The 20,654-nt window shown below is 44.5% G+C and overlaps 1 protein-coding gene across 1 annotated transcript in view; it reads right to left on the bottom strand.

The window, feature by feature from the left end:
* Positions 1-20,654, bottom strand: part of UTP20 (UTP20 small subunit processome component) — a 1,390,303-nt gene that overhangs the window by 171,533 nt on the left and 1,198,116 nt on the right. Inside the window, exon 52 of the mRNA XM_069629877.1 lies at positions 12,859-12,938. Coding sequence (XP_069485978.1) covers positions 12,859-12,938 — 80 coding nt within the window. The remainder of the gene's footprint in view (positions 1-12,858; positions 12,939-20,654) is intronic.

The raw sequence follows: 20,654 nt of genomic DNA, 5'->3' as shown, positions 1-20,654 counted from the left end.
GGAGGCATTTCAGAAAGTTGTATTGAAAGATTTTCAGAAAGTCAAATTTAAAGACAGAAATAAATCTAATCTCACCAACAGAGAAAGACAAGTACTTAATAAATTGTGGCTCAACCCTGACATCATCTTGAAACCGGCGGACAAAGGTGGAGCTTTAGTCATTATGGAAACCAACAAATACAAAGCAGAGGTGGAGCGACAATTAAGTGACCAGGACACATACTTGGAAGTATTTAATGACCCGACTGAAAAAATACGGGAAATAATAAAAAAAACTCTCGAAGAAGCAGAGGCAGATGACATCATTACCAACAAGACTAAGATGTTTTTAATGAAGACTTATCCAATTATGCCAGTCATATACATACTGCCTAAAATTCATAAGAACCTCCAACAACCACCGGGACGACCTATTATTGCAGCCAAGAATAGTCTACTAGAGCCATTGGCACAGTATGTTGATAAGGTAATCCAACCCCTGACACAAAAATCAACGACATATATCAAGGATACAAACCATTTTTTGACAATACTGGAATCCATTAAATTTGAGGAAGAAACAGACATCATGTTCACGATGGACGTGACGAGTCTCTATACTAACATTAATCATCAGGAAGGATTAGAAGCAATGGAATGGCTACTATTAAATACAAGAGAAACAGTTCTGAGTGATCGCTTGTTTATACTTAAGTTACTCACTATCATATTGAACAACAAGTATTTTATGTTTGAGAATCGTTACTTCATCCAGATCTCAGGAACATCCATGGGAGCGGCTATGGCTCCCAGTTATGCTAACACTTATATGACATACTTGGAAGAAAAACATGTACTACAGAACCCGAGATGGAAAAATAAATTGAAATGCTTCGTGAGGTTCATAGATGATTTGTTTGGAATATGGAATGGAACAGTGGAAGACTTGAGTGAATTCTTTATATTCATGAACACGATTACACCAAGAATCAAATTCACATATGAATTAAGTAAAACGTCCATAGAATTTTTGGACGTGAAAGTTTACCTGAAAGAGAACAAACTGGAGACGACAATTTTCACAAAAACAACGGACAGAAATAGTTTGTTGTTTGCATTGAGCTTTCACCCCAAGAAAACTATAGAAAGTATTCCCTTGAGCCAATTTTTGAGATATAGGAGGATTATATCCAAAGAGGAAGAGTACGATATCAAAGCAAGGGATTTAACCAAGAAATTTTTGGTAAGAGGATACAGTGCGGAGACAGTATCAACATTCAGCGAAAGTAAAAGGAATGGCAAGGACAGAGGCAATGACACCGAGAACAAAAACAACAGCAACTGAAATGGTCTATGTAACTACTTACTCACAACAGAGCAATGTGATCAGAAAAATAATCAAAAAGAATTGGAAATTATTAGAATTGGATCCAACCCTAACAGCTCTATTTCCGAATCCACCATTATTTGCCTAAGCCAAAAGCCCATCTACACAAGATCATTTAATGAAATCAGATATTGTACATGAAAAGAAAAAAGAGACAACATATAAAGGAACTATTCCATGTAATAATTGCAATTGTTGTCACAATCTAATTAAAGGAAATGTGATATATCATCCACATAATGGAAATAGAATTCAACTCAAACACACCTCAACATGTGATACCTGTAATGTAATTTATGGAATAAAATGTCCATGCGGACTTTATTACGTAGGACTGACAGGACGAAAAGTAAAAACAAGATGGTGTGAACACAAATCAAACATAAGACAGAACTCAGAAAAATCTCCGGTGGCTCAACACTTTGTGAAAGAAAAACACACGATCGCACACATTAAATTTGTGATTCTGGAACACGTTACCCTACCCAGGAGAGGGGGGAACTTGAACAAATTCTTACAGCAGAGAGAGATTTTTTGGATAGAGAAATTGGACAGTATGTACCCGAGGGGCATGATTATGGAATGGGATTTAAATTGCTTTTTGTAAATTTGAACTAAGGTGTTTCCACTCGCTTATACCCCCCTAAGAACCAGCACCGAGTATAGAGGTGACCAACTAACTCACATCTAATCAATGAAATGTTTTGTTGATGTATATACCAACCCACTAAAATGATGTTATGTCAGACTGGTTTATGTGAATGAAATATTGAAAAGTTGTGGACTATGAGTCATCTGTGATAGTAGGGAAATGTGTATATGTGATATCATGGATTTAGATATGATTATATCCCCCAAAACGTTAATTATTCACTATTTTGTTGGAAAACTTTCAAGCACTAATTCATTGAGAACAGTATTCGAAAATGTAATATACACCAACTGTTTTTCTTTCTTTCTCAAAGTGCGTTTTAATGTATTATACTGTACTGTTTAAAATTCACCATTATTGTAAATAATTCAACAGTCAGCATTAACAAACATGATCAGCAATACACGATCTAATCTGCACATCTTAGATTACATCCTCACCCAACATGTCGCCCATCAAAAGGTGTGCCTGAACTGGAACAGGCAACGGAATAGACAGAAAAGTGGAGAGCGGTTGCGTGGCAACCTGACGATGCAGGACCCAGAACTCAGTACCGTGACCGTAACGAACAGTGTAGCTAAGGAATCGACTAAGGGTTGAAAGATAGAAAGAGTTTTCTAGGCATAACACCCACGCGAGATTTAATTACAGCAACACGTTTACATCCTTTCGAAAAGTACAGGACACGGAGACGCTGCACCGCGAGGGAGGGCCTGTGTGGTAAGGACACCACGGCAGGACGCGGAGCCCCGTCCAAGATATTAAAAAAAAGGCTGTACACGGCCCTTTTCTCAACTAAGATACAGAATGGTCAATGGACTCAGCGCCGAAACTAAGATCTAGAAGGGGACTGAGTCATCAGTAATGGGTGAGTCCAACAAGAATTGAAAATTGACTTTCCTTAATATGTGATGATGATGGTTGGGACCCAGCGCTGTTTTTAGCGACTGGTCCCACTCGTGATCGCTCCACATTTACCTATTTCTGACATAGCAGTGTGAGTCTCTATGCACATGGAATAGAGTAGTGACTTCTGGTATTTTGATTTATGTTTTATCTCTATAGTTTGATGAATCCCAGCAATTATACTAACAGCCATATGCAGATACAAGCAGCCATCATATAGCAGCGGGCAAAGTATTACCGCACAACGGTTTACCTGGACAGAGGTTAGTGAAGTGTAAATAGTCCTCAATAATGTGTTTAAATATATTTTTAACAGAAAAAGGTATTAATTGAGCTCCCTCTATACATTTAATTTTGTAGAGAACAGACAGAGAAACCTGATATTCCCACCTGAAGGGCTTAATTGCCCGAAACGCGTAGTGGAAATCCCAGAAGCCCGTTATTAGGGCAGTCATACTGGAACAACAGATACAAGATATCAGAAACACTTTATTTGAACATTATATTGCATTCAAGTGGAATTGAATTTTGTTTATAGTTAAAATTTTGTTGTCACACATTATGTTATATGTGTTAGGAAGGTGAAAAGAATTATGTATATAATGACACGAAATTTTGTTGGAGGTCTAAATGAGTGAGTTATAAACTTGTTGAGAACTCTGTGTTAAAGAGAAAAAATGGAAAAATAAAGACACATTTTTATACTTTTGTATTTTTTACAAGAAAAGAATTTCAGTTTATACGTTAAGTTTAAGGAAATAGCTTGGCTGAGTGTCAGCGCAAAAGTGTGCATCTGTAATGTCCGCCGTTGTTGACGGCTGACCCTATATTTCTCTGGTCTGGTAGCACAGACTCTATACAGATTGCACCTAAACAACCACAAGTGAGTTAAGTAAATAAAATTACAATAACCTATGAGTGCACCTCCCCATCCAAATCTTCCTTACATATGGTGTCAGGGGGGGATGCGACCGAATTTAAACTAATTGGCGAACCCTACAATATCAGAAACGTAGTCGGAGAGCCTCTAACCCTTCCATCATCACCAAGGAATCAATAGGGTTTGATTTCTGTAGCAGTAGCGAAGCTCCCATTCTCCCTGGGAAAAGAGGAATGAGCCCTACAGACTTGGTTTTGATACCCCTTCTGGGGTGTTACATTCGATTGGTCCCAAAAATGTGGCCTAGCATGGAAGTTGGGGATAGACATCTTAGCAGGCGTTATTGATCCCGACTTTAGGGGTGATGTGAAGCAAGATCCCTTTTGAGATACGTCAGGGAGATCAAATTGCCCAGGGGATTTTGGAAAGAACTCTATTTCCTCAGTTTAAAGAACGTGAACCAGATGAAATAGAAAGAGGTAACTTGGGCTTTGGGGAAGCTGATGAATCAATGAACATCGAAGAAAAGGGGAGAGGAACCCACCATCTATCCTGACCTAGCCTTCGCCCTTCGAATTTATCAGTTCTCGCTGAAGCGTTTTTACAAGCGATTCCTGAAGAAGGCGGCTTAGAGAAGGGGAGCCTCTTTTTCTTTCTAAAGCATGGATTGCTTTACAGAAAAGAAACCTGCCCAGAAGGTTTGGTAAAAACACAATTCGTAACACCGAAAAGCCACCGAAAGTTTCTACTAGAAATTGTTGCATTCCCATTTTACCGTGGGGCATTTAGGACAGTCTAAACCCAGGCGCATATTGGTGGAAAGTTATACTGCCCAGGTATCCATGCCAATGTAAAAACTTTCATACAGACATGCGAAATATGTCTGAAGACTAGTACACACATCCCATCACCTGCTCCTCTGAACCCGTTGCCGATGATAGAAATCCCCTTTTTTCGCGAATTGGTATAGACATAATTGGATCGCTTGAAACATCCAGACTAGGCAATAAATATGTCCTTGTGATCTTGGATTATGCAACCCGATATCCCGAGGCATTCCCATTGTGAAATAATACCACCCAGCAGATCCTTGAACATCTTCTACCGCATTTCTCCAGCGTTGGTTTTCCCAAGGAAAGACTAACGGATCAGGGCTCACATTTTGGGAGTAAGCTTATGGCCAAAGTCAGAGCTACTCCACATTACCACCTTGCGAACTTCTGTGTACCATCCTCAAACCGATGGCTTGGTAGAAAGATTCAATAAGAATTCTCCAAAAACTGGTAGACAAGGACGAGAAAGACTGTAACCAAATGATCCCAAGGGCACGATTTGCAGTGAGTAAAACCACCAAGCTTCCAGAGGTTTGTCTCCCTTTGAATTGCTCTATGGAAGAGAGCCGAGAGATGTCCTGGACGTGCTCTGGGAAACCTGGGAAGAACAAGAGGAGGCCCCTATTCCTATCTCGCAAACCACCACCCGAATGCCAGAACATATGAAGTTGGTCCGAGACTTAGTTTGTACTCGCATGGAAAAAGCTCAGAGCCACTTATGACAAGAAAGTGAATTTAAGATCTTTTTACATAGGACAGAAAGTACTGGTCCTCTTAACAACCTCAGAAAACAAGTGGGTCTTCATGTAGCACAAACCTTATGTAGTAGAAATACCGGGAACCTGTACTTATAGAGTAGCCTAACGGGACAGAAAACAGAAAATCCAATTATATCATGTAAATCTTTTGAAAGAATGGAAAGAGAACCCATCAGCCACCCATGCTAAAGAACTAGCCTGTCTGTTTCCAGAAGACATAGATCACTTTGATTTAATTCCCTCCAAGTTTCCTACTCAACACCAGCAAGACTTAAAGGATGTAGTAATTTCCTGATGTATTCTTGGAAAAAAACAGGAAGAGTAAAGGTACATACCACTACATTAGAACACCTAAAGGTAAAGTGGTACACTTAAAACCATATCGACTCCCAGAAGCTTGTAAGCAGATAGTGATCGAGGAAGTCAACAAAATGCTGAAAGCCACTATTATTGAGCCATCCCCAAGTCCACAGTCCTCTCCTATTGTGCTGGCCACTAAACATGACAGTTCCTGGAGATTCTGTATCGACTTCAGTCAAGTTAATGCCATGTCGGACTTCAATGCCTATCCCATGCCATGCATCAACAACCTAATTGATAAACTTGGAGCAGCCACCTTTCTATCTACCCTAGATTTAACCAAGGGGTAGTGGTAAATTCCTGTATATGGACCTGATAAGGAAAAGACTGTTTTCAATGCTGCAATGATGATTCCAATTTAAGGTCCTACCTTTCAATCTACATGGTGCGCCAGCCACTTTCCATTGCCTCAAATCTTACAACCCTATTCAGATTTTTGTGGGGCTTATATTGAGGATATCGTCATTTATAGCAAGACTTGGGAGGATCATTTCTTCCATCTTTATACCATCACAAAAGTCCTCAGAAACGCTGGCCTAACTGCTAATCCAGCTAAGTGCAGATTGGCCCAATAAGCCGTAAAATATCTGGGGTTTTTCGTAGGGAACGGGAATGTACAACCACAACACAAGAAGGTAAAAACTGTCTTAGATACATCAACTGTAAAGACCAAAACAGATCTTAGAGCCTTTCTCTGGTTAATAGGATATTACCAAATTTTATCCTCAACTTTTTAGACAAGACAGCCCGGCTGACAGATAAACTTAAGAATGCCAAACCCCAGAAACTTCATTGGATGAGATATGTTATAACACCTTGAAGAAGACGCTGTGTCAGAACCCAATCCTAAAAGTAGTCAACTTCTTTATGGAGTTTGTTTTACAGACAGATGCCTCCCTTACAGGGTTAGGAGCCGGTCTGTCCCAGGTTTGTGATGGATTGGAACATCCCATCTTATTCACCAGCCGCAAGCTGTTCCCACGTTTGTTTATTTGTAATTCGCACCAGACCCAAGGGTATCAGGGCGCAACAGTTACAAGAATAAGCTAAGCTTAGTAACAGACAATCATACAATGAAATACATTACTTACTTACAAAGGCAGGATATACAGATATTTACATCATTTTCTTACTATGGTAGGATAATCTGATATTTACAGGTTGGTGGAATTGCCGCAATTGGGTATTACTAGTTGCATTTTGATTACACAGGCAAGGATCTTGCATCATGCAGATTAGTGATCTGTGGCTTTTAGCCACAGGATAGTATTCGTTCTGAAATTCTGGTAAGACTGGTCTACTCTCAGTGTAGGAGACAGGGAGTGCCATGGTTTGGCCGCTTTAACGGGGAAGCTATTACCTCCGATCGTGGATAGTTTAAATCTGGGGATAGACAAGCAGTCCCGATTTACTGTTCTGGATGGTCACGTGAAAGAATGTACTCTGTGTTGGAACTGGAGGCCCTGGCCATCAAGTGGGACATTATCCATCTTGGGTACTACCTAGTGGGACGAAGGTTTACACCCGTTATATACCACTCACCCCTAGTTTGGATTAGCCAACGCAAAGACTCCAACCCTAGGGTCAGTCAATGGTTTCTAGACCTACAACCCTATTGTTTCACTGTGGAACAAAGAAAAGGAAAAGACCAGGGTAATGTGGATTTTCTTTCCTGGTTCCACTGTGAAACAAATGTGGCTACATCGCATGGAGGAAGGGTATATGCGAAACCTGACGTTGACGCTCTAGCTGGTCCCCAGGGATCTGTCATCCAGGTGGCCAGGACACGTCCATCGCTATTGGATCCAGTTCCTGGGGGTGAACCAGTTGGATGGGGCGTCCTTGGGGAGTGGGACACCGATGGGTGAGACCAGGAGAAAGGTTGTGAGTAAAACAAAGGTTTATAGAAATAAAGCATGCAGAGGTCTCTGCTGCCTTGAGAGCGCTCTGTGTCATGATCTCTGCTTCCAAAAGGTCAGGGTTTTCCCAACTCCCTTGGAAGCAGATCCATAACCCAGGTTCCGAGTGCCAACCAGTCCCAATTGGGACCTTTTGGACCCAGTCCTGGCGCCAGTGGCACCAGGCTCATAAATATGCCCAGTCCCAGCGCTGGAAGCGCCGGGCTCATAATGCTTGGGTGGACTTACCTGCAGCAGACCATGCTGCTTACTTGCCTGCCAGTTGAGCCTCTGATCCTCTTCTGTTTGGAACTACTTTTCCTGTTGGGTGGGGCTGGAGCCACTCCCTAGATTCAGAACACTGGAACTCTTCTGGAAGGCAGGAACTCTTTTTTTACCAGGAACTCTTTTCTTACTTAGGCGTGGCTGTGGAAGGAGACACCTAAGCACTACAGGAGGCTATTTAAACCACACCCGGTGGATGAATCTTGCTTTGCGTTATTCTGCACCCTCTGCAGCAGAACGCTCATCGTGTCTTCTGCATCCGGTCCTGGGCCTAAGGAAAAAGGCTTACCATCCTGAATCCAGTCTTCAGCAACACCTATAAAGACAAGAAAGAACAGGTTAGCATTCCGGCATCTGAAACGCAAAAGCTTACCAACTCTTCGCACGCTCCGGAGGCCGTCGGCGCTGCATCTCGCATCTGAAAGGCAAAACAAGGTGCGTTTAAAGACATTGGGGAACTTTAATACTCATGTGCCATTACTCCTTTCCACATCTAACCCAGTGGGTATCCCGGCACCCTGCAGCCGCTCCGAACTTGTACCTGCAAAATAAAAAGACAGTTAGAGCGCTTTGTGAAGCTGGCAACAAGCGCTTACTTACGTGCTTCCAGGCGCTTCTATTCATCACACGGGCTCCATCTTCAACTCACTTCAGCCCGTCATCCGCCATCGCCGGAACCCTGCAAAACAAGAGACATCATTATTAAAGACTTTAAAGACATTTGAGTTACTCGAAACTTACCGTTCGTGCAGTAAACGACGGACAGCAGTCCTCTGAAGTCAAGAGGCCTGCGCTACCTATCCAGTGAAGAAACTGGCTACAGCACCCTGCCCCGAGGCAGATGGAGAGCTCGGCATTCACTTACCTAAGGTGAGAGCGTTAACCTGTGGGGGTCTACAGGAGAGGAGAAGAGGAAAGAGATAGGGACACCCCAATAACCCCAGTTCATTAACCCCGTATTTTCTATCTGCAGACATCTTACTCTGCACGTCAGGCATACAGGGCACAGAGGTCCAGCCCAAAGAGCCAATCGGGTGCTGCACATCACCTTTGAAGATACGGTAATCGCCCAGTCAAGACCGGCGCCTCTGCGAGAATCAGGTGAGCGTTACACTCTGCCAAACAATACAAAAACAGTACATTATAAGCTTTAGAAATGTCACTAGTGACGTTTCCCTATTGGTACATCGAGTTAAATTGGGATTGGTGAAAGAAATTGATACATTATAGTAGTGTAGGGACCGGCTCACAGGATTGGCTGGCAGCTTTGAGGTCCGGTAGGCATCACGAGGGTCAGCTGGGCTCATCCTTGCGAGATGAAGGTCAGGCTGGGTCCGCGAGAGGAGAATGTTCTGTCTAAACTAAGCTACACAATATCTCCTGACATGCAGTGACTAATGCAAAACAAATCATATACTAGAATGTGGTGATGCCTATACATTGTAGACTCTTATTTACACATTCCCGCCTCAGGCCTTTGTAAAATTAAAAGGTACGGGGGTCTTGCCCTCCAGCTGCCTTATCAGGGGGCTTAATCTAGGATTTATTTGTCATGGTGCCCCAGAGCTTGAGGGAATGGATTGATAGGTGTTGGTTTTAGGTGGAAAATATAATGACATGAAACCAGTTATATTGGGGACATTCTAGGGTGGTCAGTGGGGAAGGGTCACACTTCCGCTACATGAAAGGAAGAATGGAGGGGCAAAAGGTTGTGCAGGCGAAAACTTCCAAAGGTGGGGGTGAGAGGAGCAGGAGCAGATTTGTGGAGACGGATGGGCCACAAGTCGAGATTCACCCCGGTCACACACAGGGCCGTGATCTCAGAGGAAGAAAAAGAATATACTTTTTACTTGTAACTATTAATGCCAGGGCATCCGTGAGAAATGAGCTTGGGCAGCACAGACACGGGAGGAGGAGGTGGGGGCTGACAGTGTTCGCTGTGCGCGGCGCTGCAAAGTGGAGAGAAGGCTTCTTAGTCATCAGGATGCTGCCTAGTCCAAAAATTGAGCCTGGAGGTGCACAAAATGGAGTCCTAATGTGTCTTGCAATAGCCCCTCGTCCGCTGTTGTTTGGGACGGGCAAGGAGGACGTCTCCCAACCATTGCATGAGCATTAGGTTTCTTACGTGCCAAATGTACGGGAGGGAGGGGACAAAACTACTCTTCCTCCCTTACAGGAAAGGGACACCGATGGGCGAGACGCGCTATCCTCCTTCTTTCAACACCTTTTCCTAGGCCTACCACGTAGGATATTGCAAAACACTGCCCCCCCCCTTTTCCCACACGAACGCTTTCGCACAACACAAAAGACAATGGACTAACACCAGAGGCGTTTACCTGACATGTCCCAATACAAGAGTCAGGCAAAGTCGGGCAATTTACCAGAATCACGCACACCTGACGGCCCTTTCCCTTGCCCACAGGGCTAAAAGGTGGAGCACCAAAGCACAGGATGAGCAAAGCAGACTGCACAACGTGAGAGCTAACAAAGCACCGCAGTTCAAGAGGAAGAAAAAGTCAGCTGTTAGGGAGAATTCTCATTTCTGAGCTAATTCCCTTCAACCTTAGACACCACCAGCTCTTTTACTGGACTTTAGGACTTTTTAATTTTTATCCTGGAGTGAGTGAGACCTTTTTCTCCCCCTCTCATGTATTATGATCTGAACTTTGTGTTTTCTTTGCTTTTGGAGTCTGAAAAACTCATCTGCTTTTTGTATTGTGACACAAAGCACCTTCAGTGAAGTGTCACATAGAAGTCCTTTGGAATTCTCATATGGTTTAGATACCTTCTCTTGGGTGAACTACTGTTCCCAAGGGTAGTAAAGTGAAATTTACTTTATTTACCTTTTTCCTATGTAGGTCCAGCACACCCCATTTTATGAGGAGTTCTGGGGGGTTACTTAGTAGCCCCTTTTCCTACTTAGTCATGTAACATTTTTTATGTTACCCTCACGACTTTTAATGGCTGGTGGAAGTGGTTTAATTTTCCGACCATTGTGCGTTTTAACCGCAGGCTGTACCCTCACCTGCAGTATAGCACCCATGGATTGTGTCAAAATGACCCCGGTCTTCTTTCTTCACCATTTCCTGCTTGTGAGGTCTTTCTTGGGTTTTCCTTTCGTGCCAAACCAGGTCAGGATGTTCAGAGCTGCTATTATACAGGGTTATTTTGCACATGAACAGGTACTGCATCTTTAAAAGTAGTAATGTCAAAATGTAGATAAGCACTTGGGCACCTTGTTGTGGATAGAGAACTGACATGTAGCCCACATGGGCAGGATTGATTGATGTCATGTGTAGACATTATTTAATTGCATTACATTTTACATTTGATGTTCTGGACAAGATACAATGAACGGCAAGCGCCGCCGCATAAATGTTTGGCTTGGAAGTTTGCAAAGTCAAGCACCCTGTCCACGCAGGATTATACTGTTGTGGTGATTAAATTTGAAATAAGCGGCCACTCGGCCAAAGCGAACAGATTTTTGAATGCTATTAAGCGCAATTTAAAACATGTATTAGAGATTTGATAAAGTGATTTGTCCATTAGTGCGAACAGAAAGCCTCTATTTAGACAAGTATAAGCTACCAGGTCAAAGATGGCCGATATTATTTCAACATATTGTTGGACATGAAACGAATCGGTCACATGACTTTTATGGGTGCCGACTCCTAGCAAACTGTAGAAATAGAAGAAGGTTTGCGTCAAACAGATTGATACACTTCGCCTGAGGAAGTCCCAGCATAGGGGTGGAACGGGTGGAACACGTGGCGCACACGATGGGTGTTTTCTGACTTTGCAAGTCCATGCTGGTAATTATGTTTAACCATGAAAGCTTTTTTGCACACGTTAGTTGGATTGAGTGCTCTGTTCTATTTGATTTTGCCCAGTAGGATGTGATAGTACTCTGTGCAGCGTACTGGGGTACAACACTGTTGGAGATATATATATATATATATATATAGATATATAATGTATTATACATAATTCTATTGCAAAGCTACTGATTAGTTCCCCCATGCGATTTCCCACTCCCGTCAATTGTTCCCGTGTATAGTGTACCACCATACCCCCCTACGCCGTCCTGTACTCATTCCCCATATTTCAGTATATTATTCGCAATATACATCGTCTAGGATGGGCGGTGATCTGAGCATGCATCCCAACAGTAGTGCAGACATAGACCAAGTTATGATATGATATATGATATGGCATTTGTAACGCGCCTATACACAAGTGTTGGGGACCTGTATGCCAAGGGATAGTTTTATGAAGTCTTACCGCAAGTGGACTTTAGGAAAACTCCCCAAACACATGCATCTGCAATAAACTGTTTGACCAACTGTATTTTGTGTAAAGAATACAGGTGACTGAACACAATAGCAGGTCTACAATCCAAATGCTGGGCACCGAGACATAAACATGGTTTAAGGGGTACGATGTCCTTTCATTGACACCCGTTTTTACAGCTGAGTTTTAGCAGAAAAAAATGCCTATTTTTTCTGGGGGGGTGGGAAAGGGCATATAAAGGGTTGCGTTGGGTCAGAATAAAAATAATTGGTAAATGACAGGCGGCTCCGGGGAACCCCGAAAAATAATTTTGTAAACATTTTGAAATGCTTTTTTGGCAAACATTCCGCAGAAAAACAACAGCCGGAAAAACAATGACAGAGCCGTTTAAGGAGTTTACACCTCAGTGATTTGGGAGTCTCAACGTTTGGCCAAAGTGTCAACCAGTCATTAAATATAGAGGAGGCATTGAAAAAAAAGACTAATTCAACTGCAGCTAGCATCATGTGTCCCATTAGTATTGTCGATGCAATTATAACGCTGTATTAGTTTTAACATTACAGGTGAGTCCCACTCCTCCCAAACTACTGGTATTCAGAAATCCATCCAAACCCTAAAGTACAGACTTACTTGAGCTGAGCGACGATGAACTCCAGGTTGGGTTTGAGTTGCACGCCAAGCGGGTAATCAAGGAGATATTTCAGGAAAATCTGAAATATAAACAACATTGGTTCAATCTTCTACCATCAAGGAATACACTTTTAGGAGCTGGTGTTTATCATATTGATCTCCAAAAATTGCTCCCATTTCTAATGGTTATTTTTTCACTTGGGTGCATAATTCACAGTTGGTCCATCTGTGGTTGGACTGTAGAAGACTCACTCTTAGGCATACAGGGCACCCACACTTAGGTTTAGCCTGAACTACCCAAAAGGTTTGGTAGCTATAATCGAGCAGCCAGGCTTAGTCTGGGAGGGAGAAGGGCTGAGGGTGAGCACACTTATAGTCATTGAAACAAGTTACACACTGTAGTTATAAAAAACAAATTAGTTATTATGTACACTAAGGCAATGTTAAGATCAATATGCAATTCAGGTAAGCAAGGAAGTTTTCAGACACACACATACAGTAGGACATTTTCCATACTCACTTCAATAGTAGACCCTGAGATGCAAACCAGGTATTAAGAGTAGCTTCAGGTTAGCAAATCATTCATCAACCAACATTTACTTCAATAGCAATAGGAAGTCGTGGGCAAAGTCAGTCTAACAACAGCAGTTTTGTAGTGCTGGACTTTGCATTTGCAACATTTGCTTTGTGATTCTGTTTCCTGATCGAGTAATGGAGCATTGCCATCAGTGCTCCTCTATCCAGCCTGGGAAGAGTTCGTGGGCTCGGCAGGATAGGTGTGCTGTTGCTAGGGAGAATGTTCATTTCTGTGCTAATTCCCTTTAACCTTCGAGACCCCCAGCTCTTTTGCTGGACTTGGGATTTTTTAATTTTAACCTTGAGTGAGTGAGACCTTTTTCTCACTCATGTGTTTTTACCGGATTTTGATTTTGTGTTTTCACTGTTCTTGTAGTTTGACGAACTCCATAGGCATCTGCTTTTTCACAGCTCCTTCAGTGCAGTGTCACTGAGAAATCCTTTAGAAACACTTCCTGTGTATAGGCGCTAAATCAATAAACAATTACAATTTCTCATAAGGTTTGAATACCTTCTCTTGTGTGAACTACAGTTCCCAAGAATAATAAAGTGAAATTGACTTTACTTACCTTTTCTCTTTGTATGTCCAGCACACATCTTATGTGGAATGCTGGGGGGTTACCTAGATGCCCCTTATCCTACTTTCCCATGTAACATTTGTATGTTACCCTCACTAATTTAAAAGGCTGGTGGGCAGTGGTTTACTTTTTCCAACCATTGAGCTTTTCTACCGCAGGCTGAACCCTCAGCTGCAGTATAGCACCCATGGGTGACCATTTTGTCAAAATGGCCCGTCTTCTTTTTTCGCCATTTTATGTTTGTGAGGTCTTTCTTGGGTTTTACACTGCGTTGAGACAGGTTTGAGACCTTTGTCTTGCCTTTGGTGGGCTTTAGTCCTGAAGCCTGCCCCTGGCTACAGTGGGTGTGGAAGGGCAGGATGTGAGGGAGGGTCCCGAAACTCCCCTGTCCTTTGTCTCTAGGAATGCCTGAATGCAACTAGTCCTGATTGGCTGGCTGTCCTTTCAGGGCAGCCACCCTGCTGTGCGATTGACAGCCTAGGCTGTACATGAATGGGAGAAACCTGCTTAAAAGGCGAGGGTTTTGGGACTACTGGCAGAGTCGACCACTTGGAGAAACACCTGACGAAGAAACCGCAAACAAAGCTTGCTGCAACCTCCTGGACCTTTGAATGGCCCGGTCAAGCCCAGCTGCTGTGCTGACCTTTTTCACCTCGACAGAGAAGTTCCGGATGAAAAGACTTCTCCCCTTGGGTTAGTGGAACTAACTAACTCCGAGACGAATTCCACTGGACCACCATCCCCGACCTGCTGTGCCTCTCCGTTGCTGTGAGAGCCCAATGCCAAGGGTCGATTGTCCGTAGTAGTCGAGAGCAACGTCTGCTGCAGAACGAATCCGGCTAGAAGCTGCATGAGACTCCCAAGGACCCTCCAGAAGCAGGACCTCCAGATCCATAGTCCTCTCACCAGAGTGCAGGACCGAGGGAGCGAAGAGAGCCCAACCGGTGTCAGATCCGCATTGGTGCTGGTTGCTAAGCGATGAAACCGTGAAGTGCTGCTGAACCAAAACGAGCCCATAGCTGCCGATTATCTCCCAAGTACCGCCGCAGGAGCCCTCTAGACGTCCCCCCTCTTGTCTGTACGACTGAGGCTCAAGAACCAGGGTCTGCACCACTGTAGCAAGACGGAATCCAGTTGGACCACTCTTCTTCTAACCAGAGGTACTGCTTAGGCTTGGGGTACTTACCTTATTTGTGCTCTTCTCATTTGGGAATTGCATGGTCTACCTTTTTTGAGTTGACTTCAACGCCCTTCTCACAAGTTTAACAGCTTGTGGCCCTATAAGAGATTTTTATGAACTCTCTAACTTTGTGCAAGACTTTGATCCAAGAAGTGCATTGGATCCATAGACTGTGTTCCAAATGACTTTGGTTGTCCAGGCTACATAAAGGCACTCTATTAAATCCATTGACTTTGATACGGTTTGTCTCTCATAGGTTGTAGCTTGTGTATACTGGTACTGCTGAGAAAGGCTTATCTAGACTTCATTGGAGGATTTAGTTGTCCTCACATTTACTGAGAAACTGTTCTAACCTTTTTACTCCCCTAACCCTTTCCTTTCTACAACTCTGAATCTGCAAAGTATAACAGTGTAATATATAAATGCAAATATATATGATACATTACTCACTGTAATCGTATTTCTGATGCTTGTATCTGCTTAGATTCACATACTGTGCATAGGCCGACATCTAGTGGAAGCTGCGGAGTATTACAGTTTGTTTTTCGAAACTCGAAAATGGGCGTCGACACAGGGCGTGCCAGTAATACTATCCCTAGTGTGACGTCCACTGTACCCATGATCCCTCATGCGTGTAGGACTCTCAGATTGCATTTTTTTTTTACATGAGGAGAAGCGCGAGTACAGATAATCCAAGCAGATAGAAAGAAAGGTAAGACTACAAGCACCCATGCGCCTTCTCGCAGAGGGGAGGAAGGGTGGGTCGCATGTGAATCTAAGCAGATACAAGCATCAGAAATACGATTACGGTGAGTAATGTATCCCTTCTGAGGCTTGTGGAATTTGCTTAGATCACATGCTGTGCATAGATTAGCGAGCAGTACTTGAAGAAGGAGGTGGGATGTGAGAAGGGTCATGAGCAAATAAATGTCTTAGAACCGCTTGTCCCACTTGGGTATCTGTCTTGGAATGGGTGTCAATGCAGTAGTGCTGAGTAAAATTGTGAATAGAGCTCCAAGTAGCTGCTTTGCAAATGGTGTCAAGGGGGACATTTGCAATGAAAGCCAGAGTGGGCCCAATGCCTCTAGTAGAGTGGGCTCTTGGCGTGAAAGGCAGAGTTCTTTCAGAGAGTGAGTAACACAGCTGGATACAGTTAATAATCCACTTAGAGATGGCACCTTTAGAGACGCGATCCCCTTCTCTGCCTGTAGCTACGGAGACAAACAGTTGGTCTGTTTTCCTTAGCGGTCTGGTCTTGTTTACATAGTAGAGGACCGCCCTACGCACATCTAGGGTGTGTAGTTTCACCTCAGCTGAGCTCTATGGGTCTTGGAAGAAAGCCGGAAGCTCGATGGACTGGTTCACGTGGAATTTAGAAATAAACTTAGGTGAGAACCTAGGGTGTGTGCGTAAAACCAGTTTATCTTTATGAACTGTAAAGAAAGGATCTTGCACTGACAGAGCCTGAATTTCACTTACCCTTCCTATAGATTAAATAGCTACTAAGAAGGCCGTTTTATAAGTCAGGTGTTTGAGACTGCTTTTATGCATGGGCTTGAAAGGGGGGCCCATGAGCTTAGATAGCACCACATTAAGGTCCCATCCTGGTGGTGTGTTTGAAATAGGAGGGTGAAGTCTCTTTACTCCTTCCATGAAGGCTTGAACTACTGGTACTTTCCACCACAATACCTTGTTATGGGAGGTGGTGTATGCTGACAGAGCTGCCAGGTGTACCTTTAGTGAGTTAATAACCAGTCCTGCATCCAGCAGGTGGAGCATGTATGTGACAATAGTTGAAGGGGTGCAATCAACTGGGTTGATTTGCTTATTTTGGCACTAGATAACAAATCTTTTCCATTTGTCAAAGTAGCAGTGCCTTGTTTTTGGCTTCCTAGATTCTTTTAGGATGTCCATATATCTCTGTGGTAAATTGAGATGTCCAAACTCTATGACCTCAGGAGCCATACTGCCAGGTTCAATGAGTTGGGTTGAGGATGCACCTTGTGCCCTTGGTGCTTGGGCAGTAGGTTGTACCAGCCTGGGAGCCTGATGGGTTTGCACACTGCTAGTCTGCGTAGGTGTGGGAACCACGGTTGTCTGGCCCACTTGGGAGCAACTAGGACGAGCGTCATCGATTCTCTGTTCATCTTGTTGACCACCTTCCTGATGAGGGGAGTTGGTGGGAAAAGTGTACGCAAACATCCCTGACCAGTTCATCAACAGGGCGTTCCCCTAGGAGTCTGGTTGGGGGAACCTGGATGTAAATCCTGGGCATTGTCTGTTTTTGCTTGTGGCGAATAGGTCTATAGTGGGGGAACCCCACTGAGAGAAGATATCGTCTACGATTTCTCTGTGTAGACACCATTTGTGTTCCTCTGGAAGGGAGTCTCTGCTCAAAGCATCCACCAGAGAATTGAGGTCCCCTGGAACATGTTGAGATGATAGGAAGATGTTCCGTCTGAGTGCCCATATCCAAATTTTCTGGGCAAGGTTGGACAGATTTGGCGAACGAGCCCCCCCCCCCCCTTGCTTGTACAGGTAGAACATGGCTGTAGTGCTATCCGTCCGGATCTGCACTGACAGATTCTGCAGGTAGGGCTCGAATGCTTGAAGCGCTCTGAATACCGCTAGAAGCTCTAGTAGCTTGATATGATTGCTGGCCACTGAGTGAGACCAGAGACCCTGAGCTGTGTGGTGGAGATAGTGAGCTCCCCACCCTGTCAGGCATGCATCGGTTGTGACTACCGCCTGTATCTCGGGATCGTAAAAGGGTTTCCCCTTGGACAGATTTTCTCTTGTCCACCAGTGAAGGTTTTGTACAAGTGTTGGCAAAACGACAACTAGATCGTCCCACTGACCACTTGCCTGAGACCACTGTTTCGCCAACCATTCCTGCATGGGACGCATGCGCATGTGGGGGACCAGGTAAATACATGACGCCATCATGCCCAGCAAACGCATTGCTTTGCGTACCATTATCTGGCAACCGGTCTGATAATGCGGAATTTGCAGTAGTATATTCCGAATCTTTCCTCGGATGGAAAGGTCAACCCCTCTTGGGTGTCTAGGATAGCTCCTAGGAATTGTTTGGAGGTGCTTGGCACCAGACTTGACTTCTTCTAGTTTATTGAGAAACCCAATTCGAAGAGGAGGTCAATCGTCCTTTGAATGTTTGTTCTGCAAATTACTGGGGTCTCCCCCGTGATGAGCCAGTCGTCCAGGTAAGGGTACACCGGGATTGCCTCCCTGCGTAGGTGTGCTGCCGCCACCGCAGTACCTTGGTGAATACCCTTGGAGCTGAAGCTATCCCGAAGGGCAGTACCTTGAACTGGTAGTGCCGACTGTCCACCTTGAAGCGCAAGTACTTTCTGTGCGCTGGGAACATGGAAATATGAAAATAGGCATCTTTCATGTCCAATGTTGCCATGCAATCCCCCTTTTTTAGGAGGGGGATTACCTCTTGTAGCGTAGTCATTTGAAACTTTTGGTGCTTGACATACTTGTTGGCAGGCCGTAAGTCCAATACTGGGCGCATTGTCAAATCTTTTTTTGGCACAAGGAAGTAAGTTGAATAAATACCCTTGTTTACCTGGTGTCCCGGCACGAGTTCTATCGCGTCCTTTGCTAGCAGATTGGCGATCTCCTCGAGGAGAATCTTCTGATGTTCTAAAGAGTGTACTCTTTGTCGTGGAGGATGGTTCCGGGGACGCTGCAGTATTTCTATACAGTACCCTGCGGATACTGTTGACAGCACCCATCTGTCTGATGTGATCCCTCCCCAAGCCTGGGTGAAGTTGGAAATGCGTCCCCCCTACTGGGGTTGCGTGAGAAGGGACCCTGAACTGAGCGTCACTGCTTTGGTGGAGGCGTGCCGCCTCCTCTACTGGGGCTGCCTCTGCCTTTACCACGTCCTCTCCTATTACCCCTGCCGTAAACCTGGGTAGACTGTTGGCTGTTGTTGTTCCACTGTGTACCCTGCCCCTGGGAATAGTTTGAGCCTCTCTGGGAATTTTGGCCGCGTGGGCGACAAAAGTTTCCATTCCCTCTCTGGTTAGGGTGTTTATTGGTTAGTTGGCCAAGGGACTTGAGTGTCTCATATTCGTCCTTGGCATTCTTCAGCGCGTCCTCGACCGCCTTACCAAACAACAGATCGGCTTCCACCGGTTTGTCCAACAATGATGCCTGGGTTTCTGCCTTAAAACCAGACTGCCGTAACCACGCATGTCTCTTGATAACAGTACCTTCTGCTATCAATCTGCCTGCGTTGTCTGCGGCGTCAAAAGTTGCTTTTAAAATGCAACCAGACACGGCACTACCCTCTGCTGAAATTCATGCTAACTGGCCCTTTAAGGGTTCTGGTGCAGAGGCTATGAGTGCCGCGACTTCTTCCCACTGATGGCAGTTGTAGCTGGCCAACAGGGTGGTGGAGTTTGCAATCCTTGCCTGATAGGCGGACGTTGAGGCTACTTTCCTACCAAAACCATATAGTTTTTTGCTCTCCTTGTCTGGAGGACCTTCGGACGATGACAAGGGTGTTACAGCCCTCTTACGAGTGTTAGTGACAACCAGGGAGTCTGGCTTCAGATGTCCTCTTATATAGAGAGGGTCAGACTGGGCTGCCCTGAAAAGTTTTTCAACTCTGGGATTGACTGCTCTGGTGAGGTTCGGGTTCACCAGGGACGGGTCTATTCTTACCGGAATAGACTTAAGGATAGGGATGGTCTGGGCAACAAGCCTCCTTTCTCCCACCAACTCCTCGGCGAAGTCCCTCTCCTCTTGGACACCGTGGGTGTCAATATGGAAATGTTCTGCTGCTCGTGCGAGAACCTCGTTCAGGAGGGGTTGGTTATCGACAGGGGAGTCGGTAGCTGGGGCTTCCTTCTCTACCGGGGAATCTACTCTGTAGGTTTCAGGGTCTACCTCTTTCTCTTCTTGGTCCTCATCATCCCCATAGTAGCCTGTCCCGGTTTGCTCTTCTACCATGCCAAATTCTTGGTCCTCACCAAAGGAAGTCTCTCCTTGATACTGCGAGTATGGCCGTGAGTATGGTTGTACATCAAAGGGGTCCGAAGACCTCATAGGTGTCTCAAACCGGGGCTTCTTACTCGGGGGATAGGATCATTAGAGCCTGAGGGTGTAGACCCTTGTGGATTATATGAAAGGAAATGGTCTGGATTTTTATCATAAAAGTCTGCCAAAGACGACATCCTTGACATGACCCTATCTATGTCATCACTCGACCATTCTTTGGAACTGGGAACGACTCTCTCAGAAAGTCTAGGATACTTATCCTGAGTAGACTTGCTGGTTTTAGAAATAGCAGCAGACTTGGGCTTGTCTGTCTATTTAAGAGGAGTGGAGTGTTTTACAGGTGTGGAAGAGTGCAGTGGCTGCTTCTTCTACTGTTTTCCCCCCTGCCCGTGAGTGGAAGAGTGTTTTCCCTGTCCCTTAGTGGTTCCGGA

This window comes from Ambystoma mexicanum, chromosome 12, assembly GCF_040938575.1.
Source record: "Ambystoma mexicanum isolate Mex_15411 chromosome 12, UKY_AmexF1_1, whole genome shotgun sequence".
NCBI classification, from domain to species: domain Eukaryota; kingdom Metazoa; phylum Chordata; class Amphibia; order Caudata; family Ambystomatidae; genus Ambystoma; species Ambystoma mexicanum.
Note: the sequence above shows the minus strand (reverse complement) of the source record. Positions and strands in the feature narration are given on the sequence as shown.